Source organism: Haliaeetus albicilla, chromosome 4 (assembly GCF_947461875.1).
Source record: "Haliaeetus albicilla chromosome 4, bHalAlb1.1, whole genome shotgun sequence".
In the NCBI taxonomy this organism is placed as follows: Eukaryota; Metazoa; Chordata; class Aves; order Accipitriformes; family Accipitridae; genus Haliaeetus; species Haliaeetus albicilla.
In genome coordinates this window covers 48,745,906-48,767,637 of record NC_091486.1, presented here as the reverse complement: position 1 = coordinate 48,767,637, position 21,732 = coordinate 48,745,906, and the positions used below count along the sequence as shown (strand labels likewise).

Sequence of the window (21,732 nt, the reverse complement as noted above, 5' to 3'; positions counted from 1 at the left end):
GCTAATAAAGCAGTATGGCTCTTGCAGACTTCACTACATCAGGAGACAAATAGCTAAGAATATTTTGACTATACTTTCAAAACATCACTGGACAGAGTACTGAAATAATGATGCTGCATAGTATCAGTTCTAGATTAACCGTCATATTCTGCCAAGCAGACTCCAGCAGCACAAATAGTCAAGTTGAACACTACTGAAGAATATCAGCAGCCAAACCATGGAATCCTCAGTCTCAGGATGATGTCTCTGTAGTCAGTTGCAAGGTAGCAGACAACACTTTGCAAAGGCATTTCTGAATTGTAAAAAAACATCTGCACAGAGACAGAGTGCAGTTCCACAACAGCAAGCACACAGATCTTTGTGAGATTGTGGTTGCTCTCATCACTACAGACATCAATAGATGCATAATATCTAGCTCCAACAGAAGAAAAGCATCTTTTTGTAACATATTTGTCACTGATATGTGAAGAAGCGGGAGGTTCAGAGAAGACACTTTACACAAATACATGTCCTGCAGGAGGGAGAAATTCTGTAAATCCCTGGTGGGAACTGCCTACTCCTAGAAAAGAGGATTGAGAAACACTCAGTAAGAGGATCTATTTTTCCTACTGAAAAAGCTACACCCAGTATGCCTCACCCTCATCTACAAACAAAAAGGGCAGAAAAATGCTGTCAGAATTAGGTTTCTCAAACAGCTCTGTCTCTCTAACAGTAAAATGACTTTAGTGAAGAGGAATCTCCTTACTGTGTGCCATCCCATGGGTTCACGTCAGGACCCATCAGGAGAGAGCTCTAGTGACATGAAAAGTTCAGTAGAAAGGCGGAACCTGGACCAAATCACATATGCCCCTGGGTAGAACTGCATGCTACAGTGCACAGAATGCCTTCTCCAATTATCTTCTTCGAATTGAAGTGAACAGGGAGAAAAACAGAAGCCCCCAGTTAACTAGCAAGCTATAAGTCACTACCAGCTCACCCTCTCACAGACACAGACTCTAACCAGTTACGTGTTGACAACACACATTTAACGCAGGGTTTGAAATACCAAATGTCCACAAAGACAATGCTTAATGAATGCTAAAAGAGTAATAATGAAAAATTCAGCCATCTACAAGATGGGCAAAAGGGTTTTAAAGTGGGAGTGATTTATTTGGCATAATCTTACACCCTGTTGACTATTAGGAAACAGACAATTTCACTAACAATTGTGCAAAAGACCATGCATTCTGGATAGGCATAGGTCTGACCATGAATAAATATCTCTCATGTTTTATTCAGAGTTTTAAAAGGAGGGCCACAAGGAGCTCCCTTCATAACTGTTTTTGACAAGTGCTGCCCAGTTAATGTTTCCTGAAAGGTCCCCTCTATTTACAATTTCTTTCTCTGTTACAAATGGGGTTGATCTGATCATAAGACTGCAGATTCTCTTTCAGAGAAACCTTCACTTATAAGATGGCCCATCCCAAATGGCTTAGAGATATTATTACCAATTCTGACTTCTGCGAATAAAATGAGAAGTTGCTGGAGATACTCAAACTATTAAGTAAGCAGGAGTAAATAGGAATTCAGGCAAAAAAATTGCACCTGGATGACAGCATCCAGAGAAGAGAAAGGCACCATTTTTAAAGGCAACATTTTCCTCCGTCTTCAGGCATTCCTCTCTTACCATTCACCAAGTGCTTCCAAGCAACGCATCCGACCTAGCATCAGCTCAGGATCATCTTTGTTTGTGTCCATCTTCTTGTCATAGGCCACCAGAGCATCTTCCCATTCATGAAGCTTTTCATACCAGGTAGCTTGAATTTCCTAAGGAAGAGGGGAAAAAAAAAAAATCAGAATAAATAGTGGTATTAATATTCATCATTCTATATTAACTACTGCAACTCTGTGTCTGTGGTGGTCACTTAGCCCTTTTTTCATTCTAAATATCCTCATGGGCTTTTGCGATACAGAGAAAAGACTTGAGCTAGTACAAAAACAGGAATCCTGACTGTTGCTCAGCCTGCACAGAAATGAATTCACGTTTACCAGAGGGATCAATCCAACATCATCCCCCTATTCAGTGCCACTGAAATATTAGCTCAGTGGCTGGTGCTTTTCTTTTTGGAGAGGGAGAATGAGTGGAATAGGAAAAAGGGTAAATCTGTAAAATATTCCACTTCCCATTGTTGCACACACTTGCGTTTAAACAAGAACAGCAGTCCTGTGCTCAGGAATAGAGTGACTAACTGCAAAAAAAAAAAAACAAACCCCAACCCCAAAAAGCACACTGTGCATCTGGCTACTGCTAGACAATTTTTTAATACAGCAGGTAGTATAAAGTTGGGGTCTAATCACAGCCCTCACAAGGAAAGGCTGTGGTTTGTAACAAAGCCAAGCAGTGATCCTTATCAGCTGCACAAACTTTTCTTCAGTTTTTGTTTCTAGATTTTGTTTCTAATTTTCAAGAAATAAAATGCCTTAATATATTTTCCATACTTATTTCTGCCAATGTTTTTCTGCTCAGTCCTTGGCAGCTCATGTCTTGACATAGGCTGCAGAATAGATTCTTTTCCCAGCCTTGTGGGCAGGGTCAGTATAAACCATGCTCTGCATGCCAGGTCTTCTAACTCCTCAGCTCAGTCATAATATTTCAAGCAAGTTCTTGACAGTAGAGCTCACAGCTCCTCTTATGACTTACTTTGTAAAGTTGCTAGTTGCCCACAGCCGCATTTAGTGTCAATGATAGCTGCTAAATCCTCCTCCAAATCAGGTTCTGCACAAGTTCTTGCAGCCTTCCCAGCTATCTTACCTGCATACAGTGTTTGCTAGTATACAGCTAAGTACACAGTATACATCCCATAGGCAGCAAGGCACCTTCAGTATGAACGATGCAGTATTACAAGTGGGGATAGAACCTTCCTCAACATGATTGATTGAAAAAACACACCACCACCACACACACACACACACACACACAAAACCCCAAACCCAAAACCTACGAAACCCAGGAAAACATAAGACATGAAGAAGAGAGTTACCCAGCAGGACTCACCAGCTCCCCAAAGTGCTTCATGGCATATTCCAGTACCCCAGCAGCTGCTTCTGGCTGTTGCAGTTTATTGTTAATGCTGAGAAGGTAGGGAGAGAAAGACCATTTAACACAGTTGGCAAATATTAGAGACTGGTAGGAGCTTCTGCTTGATAATACTAAGCTCTATCATTTAGAAATACCAATTGAACACCCTCCTTTTTGTTTAAAACTTTTAAGTGAATGAGTAGACTACAGAAGACACACAATGACTATATATTTGCAAAACAATAGGTGCACACATATTCTCTGCACATATTCTCAAGACTCATTACACAAAACAGTGACTGTATATGATTATCAATTCTAAATAGCAGCCTGCATAGGAAGAATAGTTGCCAATAGTTTGAAAGGCATAATTTCTTAAACAGCTACGCTTATTAAGAGCTTTACAGTACTGATTTTTTCCCCTCTTTCTCTTAAACAGCCCACCAACTCCTTTAAAAATCAGAGTAGAGATTTTAATGATCCAGGAAACAATCTACATCATTAGAACAGCTGACAAATGTCACCAGGAACACACAAAAAAGCTTGCAACCCTACTTTCAGTTTCATGTTTCATATAATGCCTCTACACTGGTACTAACCAGTACTGGTGCTCTTCTTTCGCTGTTTTTCAAGAACATGTCAGAAAGTCCTGCCATCACAACCAGTCCTCATTCTGTACCTGTGAGGCATCTTGCTTTGCAAGGGCAGCTGAATTTTGTGAAGCACAAGCAAATAGGCTACTCATGAGCCTGGTTCTCCAGTTCAGCAACATACGTACAGCTATTCTCTTAAATAATTTCTATTTCATATTGGTTTGCTGGTCTTACTATCAGAAATGGCTCTGCACATTGGTGCTTGGTGATCAGCACTTTTGCTAAAGCCCAGTTTAATGAGGAAATAAACTTTTCACAAAGCTCCTGCTATTTTTTAAAGCTTATTTACAAACAGTCTCTGGCTCATTGCTTTCCTCCTCCCTTAGTGGCACTGGAAAACAAGAAGTGCAAGCTGTTCAAAGCAATGTCAGAACACCCGAGCACTCTACAACACACCCTACAGTCCAACATTAATAATAGTTAATGTTTGGAATGGAAACAGTATAACCTGACAAAACCAAACGTGTCAACTGACAGTAGCGCAAAGAGACTTTCAATGGTCTTTGAATATGCTGCTGTAGATATAAGCAGCTTTCAGAAAAATCCTTTCTTGCCTTCTATCATCAGAATGATTGCGTTTCATCCCTTCCCCACCTGCCCCCCTCCCCAAGAGGCCTGTTGATCAGTAAGAGACAAGGAAATCCATAGTATTAAAAGAGTACTCTGAACAGAGAAAAGAGAGAAAATTTCCAAATGAGCGCTATATTTCTTCTATCTGTAGAAGCTTCCTTTCCTGACAACTAAAGAACCAAGCTCCTAGAGACACTCTGGGTATCTGGGAAGGTGAAGTAAAATACTGTTGGAAACAGGACTTCAGAATGGCCTGAGCTCAAATCAGATTCAGTCTGGCTAAGAACACACCATAATCACTGTTCAAGAAGACAGGCACCCAAAAATGGGAAGCACTTGAAATATATCCATGCCTTTTTTTTAGCAAGACAGTCAAAGAACATACTACCTCCACGCTTCCCAAGGGAAAGCTAGGCAGCAGTGCCTCATAAAAGTGATAAATGGCTGTCACATTTCATATCCTGATGATTTAAAGAGCCATTGGCGGAGACATCACTTCCAGCATGTCAGACAGTTAATTACTTCCAACTTATCTTTCTTGTCAACACTTCCTGACAAAATCGGCCTTTATCTTTTATTCTTCAACAATTAGCACTGCTCTTTTGCTGATGCTCCCTGGTGCACGCAATTACTCTTTTTCTGTTTCATACTTTCTTGGCTGTCCAAAGTAGAACTAAATGTTTCAAAGCTGTCTATGGCTAGGTTTAAGCAAAGGGAGGGGAAAGAAGGGAAGAGGAAGGAGAAAGACTTTGATTTAAAAGAATACACAGCAGTAGATATAATACTATGTTGTCATTATTAATCATAAATTACTCTCTTGTAACAAATGATCTAGCCCACACAGTGAGTAAAGAAAAATAATTTTGTGGACTAGGGTAAGCCACTGACTGGGAAATCTCCTGTCAATTATTTCATATTTTGATGTACCACATTAAAATAGCACATAGACAAAATGGGGGGGAAGCAACAACATTCACTGCTTTGACAGAAATGGACCTAAAACACAGAGAAGTACAGCTGTCAAGAAGAGTACAAAAATCCCTCCAAAGCAAGACTCATGCATCAAAGTGGACTTTACTAATATGGCTGAACATTCACTGACTTATTTCTTCAGAGTAATAAAACCTTGGTAATCACTGCATCTTTTTGCTATTCAGTTTTACAGGCTAAGGGAAACACAGTTGTGTGTGGGTTAAGTTCTGATCTTGTGTTCTGGAGGTTTTTTTGTTTGTTCTGACAGACCTTAGATTTCTGCTTTTTCTCATCCACTGGATTCAGTGTGCTCTGAGTGTTGGAAGTATATTGACAATTCCCAAAAATTGCTACTACCACAGCTGACTGGAATGTGTTTTCAACAGACCCACACCTCTCTGCATACAAATTCTCTGAGAGTGGGCCTGCAGACTGTACTTCTCTTGGAAAAGCATTTCCACATGGAGTCCTGCTAACACATTCAAAATACATGTTTAGAAATCGTGGCATTCTGTGCTTCCCTATCCTTTCACCATCCTACCATTACGGCATTGCCCCTCTCCCTGTAGATCTGATAAGGTCTGCGGTCAGGCAGAACCTTCTTAAATTTTGTAACACTCTTAAAACACTACAGAGCTGTGTTCTAGTCATTGTGCTGGAGACTGGACAGATGAGCAACACTACAGAAAAGCATCCAGGCACACAGAAGGGGCCCTGAAGGGCCAATATTCCAGCCAGGCAGAGCTGCCAGGGGGTTAGTCACAGTGTTGCTGCTGGAAATTAGGGCAGTTTATCAGATTAGAATCAGGGGGATAGATTTCTCCTTGTATCTGGAAAAAGATAACTACAAAATCTTTCTGTATTAAAGGAGAAGGTGGGAAAACATCTCAAAAGATGGAACCAGTGCTGCTGGCTAACTCAGCAGACAGTAACTTAAGTCTCTGTTTACTGGGTGGTGTTCTTGCAGTTGTTCCTAATTGAGGATAATATGAAGTTTTATATTAAGGTGAAGGTCAATTGTTCTCCATATCCACTGAGGGTAGAACATATTAATCTGTTCATTTTTGTTTAGAAGCTAAAAAAAGCCACCACTACCACCTACTTTACTTGAAGGCTCAGCAGCAGACCACAAGAGATGACTACTGTATCTCCTTACTTGGAAGTTTTTAGGTATAGGTTTGGTAGGTCATAGGTTACACATCATCTTTCAGGAAAGGCTTAAGTATTCAGCTATGCTGCCTGGTATGGACTGGGAGAGTCTTCCAGTATTAATGCTCAAGTAAAATATTTCAAAATTATATATTTTAAATGCCACATGCCAATACATAAACTCTTCTGAAACTACTTCGAGAAAGCTGCCCTCATGTTTGCAGATAGACTATTAAAATGGGAGTCCACAGAAAAAACAAGGTTGCCTCGGTCATATCAAGATTTTGATATAGTTTGAATTAAGGTACTAATTTAACTGTTTAAATACCCACCATTTGATTTCACATTTTATGCAATAAACAAAGTGATTAGAAGAAACAACAAAACAACATTAAGATCCTTATACTTTCCTTCAAAATGAGGATTAATTAGTTGCAAAACTGATTTTCATCAAAGAAGTTCTGTATGAGTTCAGGTCACCTGGACTCACTGCATAACACATAATGCAGCACAGTAGAATTAAAATTGATGTCAATCACAGTAACAAAATCAGTAATTCCTATATTCCAAGTGCACAATCTTCAGCAGCTGTAAGGGGCAGCTGGATAAGGAAATGACACCGGCACAGAAAGCTTTGTGAAAAGACAGTTAAATCCAAGATCATAGATAATTTTTCCCTCCTGTTTATTAATCAATATCTGTACTATAGCCAGGATAATATCCAATCCTCCTGTCTAACCCTAACCTATTTATAGCACTTGATCATAAGTGGGATATTAAAATGAGACAAGCCTTCTGATGAAAAAAATTTTGTAGGGATGGAATGACATAGCAATTGTAAAAACTGACTACGCTTGGCAAACTCCCTGATATAAAAATCTTGGACAAAAATATTAAATCTTTGAATTTTGTTAGTAGTGAAAAGTTACATAAACCTACTGTTTGATTATTAAGATATCAAATAAAAATGTAAGTCTTAGATGTGCAAAGGACTAGAATGTAGCACACTGAGCTAGAATCAAAAACAAGAACAGTATTTAAGAGAAATATACTCTTACTGCTTGTATATTATAAAGGCTATTTAAACAGAAACCAGACATGAACTGGGAATAAAAAACAACTTTATTGTCTTCAGCAGGAAGAGCACTCAAATGATGGACTTTTCTCCTCCACAAACCCCAGGCATAAATGTCTAATGTTTACTAGAAATACTCTCTTTTATACAGTCCTGGGAGCTTTCCAGTCTTCCATTACCTTTCATGGTCTCTAACAATACTTTCTGTCACTCAAAATACATTACATTTTCAAGAACTCAGAAGTAAGAGACTGGACCCTTCCCTATCATCCCAAAAAAATGAAAAACTTTCTTTTAACAGAGCCTATCTGTGAGGGAACACACACATTTCTGATTACCAGAAAAGATCTCAAAACTTAGTAGAAAAACCTTATTTTTGCAATAAAGCAGCTTGTGTGCAAAGTCTAGACAAGAAGCCAAACTTTACTTTTTTTTTTTTTTTTTTTTTTTTTAGTCTCCCCAAGTTTGTTTAAAAAGCTATTCTGTGTGACAGATTTTACCAACATAAGTCAAGCTTGGTTTTCCTTCTGAAGAAGTCCTGAGGGCTTGCTTCTGGGATTAGAAGAGGAAGGCACTGCTACTTTGTGGATACTCTGGGGAACAGGTAATCCTCTGGCACAAGGAATTAACTTTGTTGGCCAGTCTCCCCAGTTCTGCAGTTTATTTGTGTTCAGGCATCCCTAAGTCCCTGATTCAACAAACCTCAGAAAACAACCAGTTGCCCCCCAAACAACTCCAAAATCCAACGCATTTCCATCATGCTACTAAAAATCATTCCCATGCTGGGAACAAATACATTTGAGAAACCAATACCAGCAAAGAGCTGTTTTCAATAAACAGTTGTGATGATTGACTGCTTATAGGCCAGAGTAGAAGCCCCTTCAGCTTTTCACAGTAAGAATGCACCACATTGCTCACAGGCATTAAAACTGGCCAAATTCCCAATCTTGATATAAATGCTTGAAAATTAAATAAAAACATTCATGAGCTTTGAAAGGAGAAGCAGTGAAAATGGTTACAATAAAATTCTTAGCCTGTCCTGCTGCTCAGGCTGCAAAAGGTTTTATATCACCTATTCTTTATTAACTAGATTCAGTGAAGGCAGAGAAGAAAAAAAATTCCCAAGGAAGATATTTAGCAGAAAAATGTGAAACACAGAGCCAGAGTCTTTATGTATTGGTTATGCAAAGAAAGGATACATTAAATAAAAAAGAAATCACAAATGATTGTAGGAAGTATCAGTGCTTTGTTTCTCATCAGGCCCTCTCACTTGTTCCACCTGTTCCTGTATAACTTCAAAGATTTACAGTAACTAATTACAGTAAACACCAATTTTATTTTACTTTACTAGGGATTTAGTCATTACTGTAAAGCTATAGCAAAGGGAATGTTAGAACATTCATGAGCATCTCCAAAGCCAGAGGTGAACAGTTTCACACTTCCTGGGAGGGGAAAGCAGTATTTCACAGAGCTTCAACGAACTATGGACTCCTACGATCTGCCAGCAGAGAACTGCTAAGAGCCTTTGCCATCTCAGCAAGCACCAGGAATGCTAGATTCTAAGCATTTGCTGGATGCATATTAAGGGTTTTGCAATGACTGGCTACCAAATAAATAGCCACAGGGCGCTGAGGTTTTCTTCTTGTCTCAGCTTCACATACACCTGCCAGAACAGCTTCCCAGAGAAGGCAGTCATTTAAACCCACTTCTAATTTAATCTCACCCTCCAGGGACAAGAGATATCTGCTTCTAATCAAGTAATACTAATATACTTGAATTTGGTAACATCAACCAACATTATAAACATAGGGTACATACTAACTGCAACCATGTTTAGACTCAATTCTCCCAATCATTTAAAACCCACATCATTAACAAAGTCAAAAAGGATTTGCCTCATGTTCTCGACTTTAGGATCTCATCTTTTTATCTACCATGTAGCAGAGTATTCCTACATACAAAATATAATGGAGGAAAACTAGGGCAATGGATTTCAGACCAAGTGATACTCGATTTCTCTATCAGTATTAGAGGAAAGGAAAAAATAGGACTAGGACCCACTCAGTAATGGAACTAGTTTCTTCCTACTTACGCCCAAAACTATGCATCTTTCCAAGATATAACAGGATCCTGAATTCAAGTTGTAAGTACTCCAGTACATAACAGTGGAATAGTTTCCTACAGACTGTCAACTTCTACAGCTGATCTAATCTGGCAATGACTAGCATAAGTAGCTATTGCTGCCTAAGTGACTACACTCAGTTCTCCATGCAACAGGGAAAGATTCATCTTTCAAATACTCATAAAGTAGTCAAATTCCATTAAGGCTAAGGTCTCTGCCAACAGAGATCTGTCTGCCCAAATCTCTCTTAATGCTTCCTCAAAAGTAATGACAGACAGGAAGATTAGTGCTCTTTTCCATTCCTGCATATGTCTGTTGTCACCTCCTTACACAGAACACAATGAGAGAACAAAGAAGTATTATCTCTATTTTAAAACAGGTAAATCAAAGTATGCAAAAGAAAGATGGCTTGCATTAGGATACACAAATCAGACGCTAAACCCAAAATAAAATCCTGGCTGTCTCATTTCAATTAAATACTACTGTTTAGAGGGGGGATTCAGTGGCCTTTTTGCACTGTTTTGTAACATCTGTGTGCAACAGAGTCTGGCTGAATCTTGGATCCTTCCAAAATTTGTATCAAGAAGGAATGCATGGACTTAGAAGTGGCTCCCCTTTTCCACATCTGCCCCTCATGGTGTGAGTGTGTGTGAAATTCAAACTGTACAAGAGAAATAAAAGAGTTACAGTGAGTGAGAGCAGCAGCAGAATGGATCAAAGTCCTATGTAACACGATGGGGGTGTTAGCAGGGTGGCTTTTTGGGGAGGAGAAGCCAGAGTCTGGCCTGTCCTATTCTTTGTTCCAATTTCGACAAAAACATGTTTCTCATCACAGGAAGCCTGAGAAGAATTTGCCCCTGGGAATGAGAGAAGCTCCAGCTGGAAGAGGGCTCAGACAGGATTAGAGGCAGAACAAAAAGGTCAGGCTTTCATCCACATGCAGTGGCACTTTCTTGTCTGAAGTATAAAAAGCAATTTTGCTATGGAAGGCTTCTGGAATGTCTATGACAAAAACGTGACTGAAGTCCACCGTCTGCTGTGGAGATATCCTCAGTACTTTATCAAATTGTACTTGCGTATCTCTGGCAATATCTCAGGTCACCAGTACCACACAGTAGCCTCACTAGCTGATACTAAGACTACAGAGGTTTATGAAACATCTGTATTCGTATTCCACACCTTCAGTGCTTTGATGCTTTCATCTTTCTAAATCTTTGTATCCTGTGGGGTGTCTCATTACTGTTCTGAAGAAAAACTATTAGCCAGCTGTGGTGCATGCAAATCAGAGACAGAAACAAAGCAGCTAGCAACAAGTGTAACAAAGCTGAGGAGGAAGAGAAACTGTACCAACAAGAAATTGTACTTCCTATTTCTTTAAAAGTGGATGTCAGATCAGCAAGGCTTTTCTACTCTTTTCTAATTAAGCAGAAATCCTGCAGCCACTTTGGATCAGCAAAAGAAATCTAGATAGGATAGCATGTCTCAGTTGGGTTTGTCCTAATTTTCTTTGTAAAACTAGCAAAATTAGTTTTCTTTTGTTTTCTTGGACACCAAGAAGCCTTCATGACATTTACCTCAGGAGCAGATACATGAGCCATTTACTCCTTCATTTACATTTTATCTCTGCCAGTTATCACAATCAGAAACTTTGCAGGAAGATGCAAGAACCCACATGTTGGGCAATTACAGAGCAGCTGGCCTGTGGAGAAACAACTTACCCATAAGGATCTAGAACAAAAGTTGCAGACCTTTTGCAAAAGGCGGCGCCATTGCTGAAACGGTTCTACTTTGGGATCAAACAGCTATAATCAACTTTTGAACTGTTATAAGACATAAAAGAGGAGACTGGAAGTTGCTATCTCAGCCAACTGATACTTGACCTATACTCCGAATGTCTAAAGATTTAAGATTTAGATTTACTCTTAAATCTACACTTTATGTAACTGTGGACATTTTAATTACCCATAGATTTTCCTCTCTTAAAATCCTGCTAATAAACTGGCCTCCACAATACTGGAGTTAGACAGATCACATTGCCTGTAAAAAACTCACCTCTTGTCAATTTTAAGTAGACTGTCTTTCAGCATTACTTAATGTCCTTTCGGTTGTCCACTATGAGTAAACAGAGGCATGGGTTTTGACTTACATATTTTGCAGACTTCTTTCCATCCCACACTCAGGTATCCCATCTCTAAAAAGAACAGCACTGAATTCTACAACACAAATAGTGCAGAGACATCAGTGTCCAGAGAGAGGAGGATTACATGCTGAACTGATGAATTTGCTAAAATACTATCTAAATTAAGAAATACTGCAAGCATAGAGTTACCCCCTACAACTTCTGGAGAATACATTAGTAGGATTTGTTGTGGCTAGGGCTACCTGCTAGGGAGTTACCTTCCTTGCACTTTTACAAACTCATCCTGCTTGGACAGCCTTTTCACATTCTGGACCACTAATGCTCTTATGTTACTGAAGTGCCAGAACAAGTCACCAAGAGGGCGACAATCCAATGGGCAATAATTTCTGGAAACTCTCCTCATTTCCTAGCCCTCTCCCACACCCCTTCAAGACAGAACTGAGTGAAGTCTCTCCTGCTCTCTCCAACCTTTCTTGGCTGAAACCTGTTCCAATTTCACCCTGTGAACACCTGATATGAACAGATGAACTGGGAGGGGCCAGAAAGCTCTTCATAGCTTCAGGGGGGTGGAAGTAAACAGAAAAATAGTATATAAGATGCTTCAAGACAGACTTCCAAAGTGCATAGACTCTGACAGGAGGGGTTTGAAAAAAAGCTACTTCTTCAGGCTCCACCTTCAGAGACTCACTTCATTGGAAGAAAGCTAGGTACCAGTCTGCTGTAGTACTTGCAGAAAATTTCATACCTACCCCAGCTGCATTCAGACTACCCACAGTCAGCTGGAAGGTTTTTGTTGCTGTAAGCAAAAATGCCAGCAAGATCCACTGCTCAGCTGGCATGGCTCTGCATTGTCACTGTCTCTGTGGCAATCTATCCAGCACTGCTGCAGAAGCCTCCTAAAAGGAGAACAATCAATGGGAATGCACAGTCCAAGATGACAGGCTGCTGCGATGAGATTAAGGAGCTCAAGCTGCAAGTGGCCAACCTTAGCAGAATGCTGCAGGAGCTGAGCAAGAAGCAGGAAGGTGACTGGGTGAACGTGGTCATGCAGGTGATGGAGCTGGAAGGGAGCACCAAGCAGATGGAGTCCCGCCTCATTGATGCTGAGAGCAAATACTCCGAAATGAACAACCAGATAGATATCATGCAACTCCAGGCAGCTCAGACGGTCACACAAACTTCAGCTGGTAAGGAGGGAGTCGCCAAGCTCCCAGATACACCTCTTAATGCACAAAATGAACTAATGACTAGTTCTTAATGCTAGCATGTCCCACTTATGCAATTAACAAGTATGCATACTGAATACTTCTGCTTGAAGTACTTCTGTAGGCGGGTGATCCTGAGAAAACTAGTTTGAATTCATCTGTCAGAAGTCCAAAAGACCAGCTGTATTTTAATATCTGTATGTCTGTTATCAGGGAGTGGAAAAACTGAACAGGTACTGTATTTGTACGGTGAGGAACTCAGTGTCATATTTCATTGTCTGAGCACTACAGTACCAATCCAAAAAGAAAGGGAGCTGGCTTTGTCAGGGAATGGCTCTGGCAGTGATACCCTCCGAGTTCCCAGTGCTGACGGGGGACTAGAAGTTGGTAAAACAATTATAAATGCTCTCCAAGCATTACTGGAGATTTGTAATTGTATCTTTATGACTATCTCTGAACCAGACTAAAAGAGTGATCCATTATTTGAATGATAATTCTCAAAAATTCAAGGCTGTAGATGATGCAAGATGCAAACTGTGATATAAGCCTAGCCAGAACACAGTTAAATTGTTCAAAATTCTCTCTTCCCTGAGGGAAAATTTCACTGCGCACAGTGACTGCACAGGCCTGTACTAAACATGGAATGCAGGTGCATTTTGTAGGTCAGCTACTTGTAAAGCCACTTCCAGAAGAAAGTGTCCATTTTGTTGACTTTTCTCCTAAAATGAAAGTCACTGCAGCAAGCTTAAAACTTCCTTAAAAAGAAACTGCTGTTGTCTGGGATGACTGGGTTTGCCAAAAGACTTCATTTGAATTTTTTTTTTTAAATGCAAAGGAAAAACTTCTCAATCTATTTATTAAACTCTTCTTACAAAGAGTTCGACTTGGCTAGTTTTGACACACCACTGTTTACAGTAGGTCTTAAACAAAAATTATACCACAATGAATCTCTTTGGAGCTGTAGTTTTGGAAAAAAATACAGTAACACACAGAAGAAACTGGCCTAGAAGGTATTTAAAACAGATGCGTCTCATCTCACAAGGTAAGAGACATTTAGTCTGTACTAAATTGAAAACTGTCAGAATGGATAAAGCCTTGCTTCAGCTAGTTTATCTTCCTCAGAATAGCTGTGCATTTTACCATCTTCAAGTCAGCTCCTGCACCAGGAGGAAAAGAGGCTTGCAGAGACTGACAGATGACTGCAGTTAAAAGCCACCATCTCTGTCACAGGCTCTAGTGCAAATATACCTCATCCACAAACTTGGCTAACCTGTTCAAGCACACAATCAAAACAGGCATCTGGCAGCAGGCCTAGCCATTCTATTATATCAGCCTTTATTATTTGGGAGGAAGACAGCAAATATATATCTTTTTACCTTCCAGCACAGATACAAGCAGTAGCAATGTGAAGAGATGTCTTTTTAGATGGGAAAGATTAAAAAAAAAAAAAAAAAGAGAAACCATCACAAAGTCCCAGTGCTACAATGTCTTTTTCCAGTACATGCATTGATCAAAACTAAACTATTTCAGGAGAACACTAGACTTGTGGGAAGTTTTCTTCACTTAAATTACTCCTTGTATTGCCACTAAGCTTTACATAAACCACACTTACAGGGGAGGAGTTCTTGCTGTTCAGATTCTTACTTTCTGGTTCTGATTCAAGTAGATGCTGTCTATGACTGCTCATCACTTTACCAGAGGAACTACCGAATCTCTGGTGTTTACAAGCTACCTCCTGATGAATTTTTGGGGAGTCCAGATCTGGAGGTAAGGATGTCAAGTACACAATGTATATTACATGTCTTTTCAAATATAATCAAGAAATATTTATCTACCACGGAGATGAAAAGAGCACATACTGAGTTATGATATCCTGCACTTTAAATCAGCATCTTTATGTAGGCAGACTTCAAAGAAGGAAAGAGTGTACAATTAAGAGGGAAAATAGAAAAAGGGTTCAATTAATAAATTTTTTTCCTCATGACTTTTAAAGAAAATAGGAATTTCTTCAAGTTGTGAGATCTGGAACAACGTCTTGTCTTCTGTTAAGAGAACTGAACCTTCCTAAATCTGCTGTCAAGTAAGCACTGTCTTTTTTCCTGTCCTAGGTGTTCTGTGACATGGAGACAGATGGAGGTGGCTGGACTATCATCCAAAGACGTAAAGTTGGTCTGACATCTTTCAATAGGGACTGGAAACAATACAGGGAAGGATTTGGCAATATTCGGGGAGATTTTTGGCTGGGAAATGAAAATATCTACCGACTTTCAAGACGCCCCACTGTTCTGCGGGTTGAGTTGGAGGTAATTAATAAGCTCTTAATTTCAGCAGCAAAAGGTTTTTTGTACAAAGTGACTAGTAGCAGATACCATGTCTTATCTCTATAGAAGGCCCAAAGAATTTGCATGCTTTAATTACAGGAGAAGGAGGTAAGACAGATGTAGTGATACATTCAATGACAAGACATAATTATGTTCTGTACCATGCAAAGTCAGTAGGACAACCTTCTGTCTGCAGACAGATTGTGTCTTAGGGAACATGTGGGGCTCTAGAGAATCCTGCGGAACCCATATCAAGCTGCTGACCACCTCAGTTTTAAGTTTTGCAGAGATGGCCCATAATGTTTTAAAAACACTGAGTCTTTTCCTTTTGCAGCACTTCCTTCCAGCCTGTGTACAAAAGAGTTTGCATTGTATTACCCCAAAACAATTTCTACAGTCTACTAAAGGCTTGGGTTTAACTTAGACTAGTTTATAGCTGGTACAATAGCTTTGAGGGATGGGACATCTATAATGGAAAAAGTGAGCTGAAAGTCTTTATATCTAAAAGTCACTGTTTCAGAGAGGAAAAAATATTACTTGAGGCAGCACACTATGAGACAGATGTTGAATGCAAGAGCTGTGCACCAGGTTTCCATACATATTGTTTAATACCAGTACACATAAGACTTGGAAGTATGATGCTTTGCTCTGGAAAGTTTCTTTGCCTTAACAGGTAAGTTTCTGCTGGCTGTGTATGAGACAAAAAAAACCCTCTTGAAAACTCTGGTACTGAGAAAAGATAGGCAACATGCACTGTATATAACCATAGATGGTGGAGTCTTTTCATAACTGTTCTAATAGGACCTATCTCTTCTTCACTGCTCTATGGCAGGACTGGGAAGGTAACATACGCTATGCACAATATAAGCAATTCACCCTGAGCAACGAACTAAATAGCTATCGTCTTTTTGTGGGGAACTACACTGGCAACACAGGGCGTGACTCCCTAAGGTACCACAACAACACAGCCTTCAGCACGAAGGACAAGGACAATGACAAGTGCGTGGATGACTGTGCCCAGTTCCGTAAAGGTAAGGCACATATAAACACCTTCCTGTCCTGAAGAGAGCTGCCTCGGTAATTTTTAGAGCGCCCAAGACTCCCCCTTTCCAAGTAACTAGTAAGTAGCAACTGGATGGCAAATCAAGGGAGAAGTGACCAATTCTGGAATACACACCAGTTATATGGGAAATCTGGCAGTTAAAGCTGATTTACACAGAGCCAGACTGTAGGTCATAGACATCAGTACTCTTCAAATGATTTAGTGTATGCTTTCACCTACACATACTGTTATCCAGCCCATTATGCGTATCTGCCAATCTGCCAGGCTATCTCAGATGTTGATGCAATTCAGTGATGCAGGAAGTCATTCCTGTATATCCATAAGGTTTTCATTTTTTCTTATATTTTTATGAAGTTTCAAGTTCTAGTATTAGGGACTTGTAATTATTCTCCTATATTATTATCCTACACACACCTCAAAGTTCAGCCTGAATTCTCATCTTAATTCCTACTCTGTTAAGAGCCTGTAATGAGGTTACTCTCTTAATTCAATTTATTATCTTTACACGAGGTCTGTCACAAATATAATTGTTTTCACTGGGTCTTGCCCTTTATTTTTAATTTCCCTATTGTGCTCCCATGTGACATGCAAATAAAATTGTTGATATCAGCCTCAATAAAATAGTGCAGCTTACTTGCAGAGTCCAGAAACCTTTGCAACACCTTAAGATGCCCAAGCTAAGAACCCAAATTCGTTTCCTGTGCTAACGTCTTAGAGTCAGAGACAGAAGCATGTCAAGGAAATATTCTAAGAGGAATGAGCAACTAAATGAAAACCTACTGGACTAATTTGACTATGGAACTGTAAAATCTTTATGTATTTAGTATCTATGTTAAGTTTTGAATTTACCTGCAATCCCAGCTATTAGGGCCATAGGCTCCAGGGACTAAATGCTGCATTCTGGTTGCTCTCCTCCAGAAAGAGCAATAATTCTTACTATTAATACAAAACATACCTGTTTTAAGTAAACAGCTCACCAGGAATCTATTAATTTGTTTTCTAAAAAGGTGGATATTGGTACAATTGCTGCACAGATTCCAATCTGAACGGGGTTTACTACCGCAAAGGAGAACACACCAAGAACATGGATGGCATCACCTGGTACGGATGGCATGGATCAACCTATTCATTGAAGAGAGTTGAGATGAAGATCCGGCCAGAGGATTTCAAACCGTAGAGGGAATCAATATTTGATTGTACAGCTACATGATGCCACTGCACAGAAGGTGGGCAACGGACAGCTCAAAATCAGCCAAATAATTGTTCATTTCATCTAGTATGTGCAACAGGTACATACTGCCTGTGTACACACACAAACACTAAGACACACTAAGCACCCGCCACAGCCACTAGTGTTATCAGGGCTCAAACTTATTTCCTCCTCTTAAGGCTCTGTCCAAAGGGAAAAATACTGTATTAGAATAGGTTAGAACAGAACGCACTTACAGCACCTTCAGAAAACCTATTGGTGTCTTTTCACTAGCATTGTGATTAGTGGGTTGCCTTAGTATTAACCAGCCAGGCAGGGACTGAAAAAAAAAAAAAAAAAAGCCTCCTTGTTGCCTTTCCTTCAGTGTCTAGAGTAAGCATTGCTGAGTAACTCCTTCCAAGAGGGACTCAAATCAGAAAATGACATACTCATTTCAAATGAGAGGAATCAATCAGAAGTGCCCCGATGCACCTTTCTTTAGTGTATAGCAAGTGGCTTACATTCCCGCAGAGGAAAAAACAAAGCTCAAAAGTTTTGGATTAATTAGTATTGCCCAGGTTCTCTCCTGAAGTTTTACTGCCATCTCCTGCTGCTGCCTCAAATAAGTCCCCACAGAGGGCTGCACCCAGCAGATAGTAACCCTGGAGGAAGGATTTGTCCCATATGCTCTGTGATGCTTGTTCCTATCCACAGATCACCTAAAGGTTGATAAACTAGAAAGCAACTTTCTGGGCTGCTACAAAATTATGTTCAAGTTAGAATGTAAGTGTGCTATATGTCAGTAAGCCTAAGAGAGAACAGCAGGTTAGCAAAAAAAAATCCAGACCCAGCCACCCAGCCAAAAAACTCAACTCCAATACTTAAAACCACTGTATCCATGAGCAGAACACTAGTACGCACCAGAGAATCTATAAGTGCCAAAAGTTATTCAAACGTAAGGGAATGTTTGCCAGCATACCACACTGAGGAGTATTAAAATCTGTTCTGAAGACTATCCCAATTACAAGTTACCTAGAGATGTTACATCAAAAATCAGTACATTTCTCCCTTGCATAACAAAGTGTTAAAAATAACAGTTAAAAAAGAAAGAGACTCCTCCTGTAGCCATACTGCTGTTTGAATACGTTGGAAGAGATAGTTATAGTTAATATATCTATTTTTATTCACCTTAAAGAGAGTTTGAATCTAATTTAAATTGTTCAGTCTTGTGTGAAATAGGAGATAAAGGTGTATCGGGAATTGCCTTACATATGTTTGACTGTTCATACTGTAAATTTCAAGACTGTGTGGAACTATAGTTGGAACTATTTTAACTGTGGTCTATAAAATGGATTTTTAAAAGGTTTCTAAACTTTTTCATTTCTAATAAATTGTCTTTCATTTTTAATCCTGCTTTACTTCAAGTCTTTGCTGCTTTACTTGCTATTTGATACACAAAGAAACAGCTGCACAAGTGATTGAGGCCAAGAAAGGGAATACATTGAATTCTGTATTGTCCTCAGAAAAAGAAGAGAGGACAAAGGATAAAAAAAAAGAAGGGAAAAAACCAGAAAAGCACAACTCCAAGAAAGTAGGAGGGCTGAAAAATTCACTGCATACAGCCAAACCTAAGTTTTTGCTCAACCAAAATAAATTTGTCTATCTCAAATGGTAGAGTTAACATTTCTGTGATATAAAACTGAGATTCACGTTTTAAAACATGTAGTTTAGTACCAAATCTCGTGTAGGTATTTCAGGCTAACATTCTTCTTGTTGACAAAGCTCAGGAAAAAATACACTGTTATAATATCTTCTATTGATATATGAAGAATGAGACCTACCTGAGCTAGATGAGCAGAATTTGATGAGGAATTTTAATTAACAACTTCAGCTTTTCTGACTTATTTATACGTAGGTGTTGAAATCTCTCTCATCTAACTTACAGCCACTCCATGACATCCCATATTGAACTTAAAGGGTGAGAGGTAGAAATCAGAAGAGTCCACTTTTTCCTGTGCAACTTCCCACAGCTTCTACCATCATTTCAACCATATAATGGAAGGGCGGAACTCAGCAGCTAGGACTGTACATCTGCAAGCTAGTTAGTAAGCCTACAACACATTCTTGTGGCAGAGAGTGAAATCCTAAGAATTACCTAGATTCATCCTAATGGTATCCTAAATTGGGTACTGATGCAAGAGCAGAAATCCCATCAGTTGTGATCCTACCTGATGAGAGACTCTAGAATGGCCGGGGTGGGACCCTTTTGAAATTCCAGCTCCTTGTAGTGAAGGGCCTTGGCATATGCTCGACATTTTGCAGCTCTTTCCCCCAGGAGGACAATGCCATTATCATCTCTCAAAGGCAGTGGACCCTGGGTAGAAGCACATACATCAAAAGCAGGATGAGTATAAAAAAGAAGTACGTATGAACTATATTAAGAACCTTTCCATAGACTAGACATCAGCCAGCTAGCCAGCATTAGAAAAGAGTTGCCTAACAGCATCTCTACCTTGTCACTGTGTTCCATGAATTCTGCCAAGTTCAGCAGTGTCTGAGTGACTTCTGCAATGTCCTGAGAAGTCAGGGCCAATTCAATGCTTCGGATCAGCTCATCCTGCTGGTCTTCATTCAGTTCAGACCAGCATGAAACAAAAGCAGCATTGAAGAGATCTCTGAGGAGGAAAACAAAAGAGAGTGAGAGGTAGGGATTCACCATTCAGGAGAAAAGTCTATTTGACAGTGGACTTGGCTTCTCATTCAGAGGAAGAAAGCCACAAAACGTATTTATATGTCTACCTGCAATCAATAGTTATCAGTTTTTATAGAGCTAACTTCTATACCAAATACTTTGTGAAACCTGCATTTTAAAAATATACAATAGGATGATATACTACAATAGTAGAAATATTGTACTATCATATGCTAGCAAGTATTTTAGGCTACAACAAACTCTTCATAGCAGCAAGGATGCTCTTCTCTTCCGCTGTGAAGAACCAGGACTAGTCTATCTTAGATCACAAGGGAATGTAGTGAAAAAGATGATTGTACATTTCTCTGGACACACATGCTGCAACACTTGTGTTGTCTGTGCTCACTACAGGACTGCAATAGCTGGAGTTTGCATTAGTGGTAAAGCTTGAGAAGAAGAAAAGGTGTGAAAAACAGATATGGTGACAGCCCTTGTCACTGCTAGTACGGTGGAGGAATAACTGTGGGATGGGTTTGAGATGCATGGAAGATGCTAGCATTACCTCCGCCTACCTAGGAGCTGCTGACTTTTCATCATGCTGTTTGCCCTTCTATTTCAAAAATGACAAAACTCACATTAACACAAAATTAAACCAGGAATGAACACTTTTCTAACGGCAGTAGTCAGACTCATATACACTGAGATGGCAAGTGTGTATCATCAAGAAGAGATAAAGAGGCAACTGCTTACAGAGGCTCAAAGTTTCTCCAGACATACCGGTTGCAAAAGAAAAAGCACTGTGGCTTATTCCACTCACAGGCATTTTTATTCACCCGCAGTAGATCCTTGAAACTATTTCATACTCTGCTGTTTTTCCAGCTTCACTTTTATGTGCCTTACGTTATTTCTAGCCTAATATGCAGAATTCCACTGAAAGATTTTGTGTATATGATGGAGCAGCCAACTGGGAAGGGTGGAAATGAAATCAAGTTGCCAGCTATTTGATTTGTCCCGAAGCAGGGACTATTTATGGAAGCTAAGAGCTTTTAAGTAACTTTCTTTTTCCTTATAATATCTGGCTTGCATCTACAATTTCAAGTGATCCGAAAAAACCAGAATTACACTACCGAGCCATGGGATTATACGCCTGAGCCAGGGCCCAGCACGAGCGCAAGGATGGCGAGGAGGAATCTTTCAGCAGCTCCAAACTCAGTCGTCTTAACCATTCCAACCAGTCATCTTTGGAAACTCTTCTCGCTGCTCCCCAGGCCTGCAGTACAAAGCAAGATAATTCAACTACCAAACGAAGCACTATCCAAAAGCAGAAGAAATCCATCAGCAGGCAGCATTACTTCTTTACAGCTCCAAATCACATTGTTGAGATTCTTTTCAATTCCCTGAAATCCATTACCTTTACCAGATAATTTGCAGTACTTCAGTCTCATTTCTAAGAAATCTTCCCTAAACGTATTCCTGTCATGACATGCCACGTATTTAACATGAATAATTCTTCCCCTACAAAA

At 39.7% G+C, this 21,732-nt stretch overlaps 2 protein-coding genes across 6 annotated transcripts in view; one reads left to right on the top strand and one right to left on the bottom strand.

The window, feature by feature from the left end:
• Positions 1-21,732, bottom strand: part of MTOR (mechanistic target of rapamycin kinase) — a 68,392-nt gene that overhangs the window by 27,673 nt on the left and 18,987 nt on the right. For all 4 annotated transcript variants that reach the window (XM_069782470.1, XM_069782471.1, XM_069782472.1 and 1 more), the window contains 5 exons: positions 21,337-21,479; positions 20,030-20,192; positions 19,746-19,891; positions 3,035-3,110; positions 1,667-1,806 (listed from right to left, as the gene is read on the bottom strand). In XM_069782470.1, the coding sequence (XP_069638571.1) occupies positions 1,667-1,806; positions 3,035-3,110; positions 19,746-19,891; positions 20,030-20,192; positions 21,337-21,479 (668 nt within the window). The remainder of the gene's footprint in view (positions 1-1,666; positions 1,807-3,034; positions 3,111-19,745; positions 19,892-20,029; positions 20,193-21,336; positions 21,480-21,732) is intronic.
• ANGPTL7 (angiopoietin like 7) lies at positions 12,337-17,960 on the top strand. 2 transcript variants are annotated; one of them, XM_069782468.1, is made up of 5 exons: positions 12,337-12,926; positions 14,608-14,711; positions 15,053-15,247; positions 16,098-16,296; positions 17,336-17,960. In XM_069782468.1, the coding sequence occupies exons 1-5, from the start codon at positions 12,548-12,550 to the stop codon at positions 17,503-17,505; spliced, it is 1,047 nt and encodes a 348-aa protein (XP_069638569.1). In that variant the 5' UTR covers positions 12,337-12,547; the 3' UTR covers positions 17,506-17,960. The 2 variants fall into 2 exon arrangements, with proteins under 2 accessions (XP_069638569.1, XP_009919112.1); XM_009920810.2 differs by having other exon boundaries at positions 12,338-12,926; positions 14,611-14,711.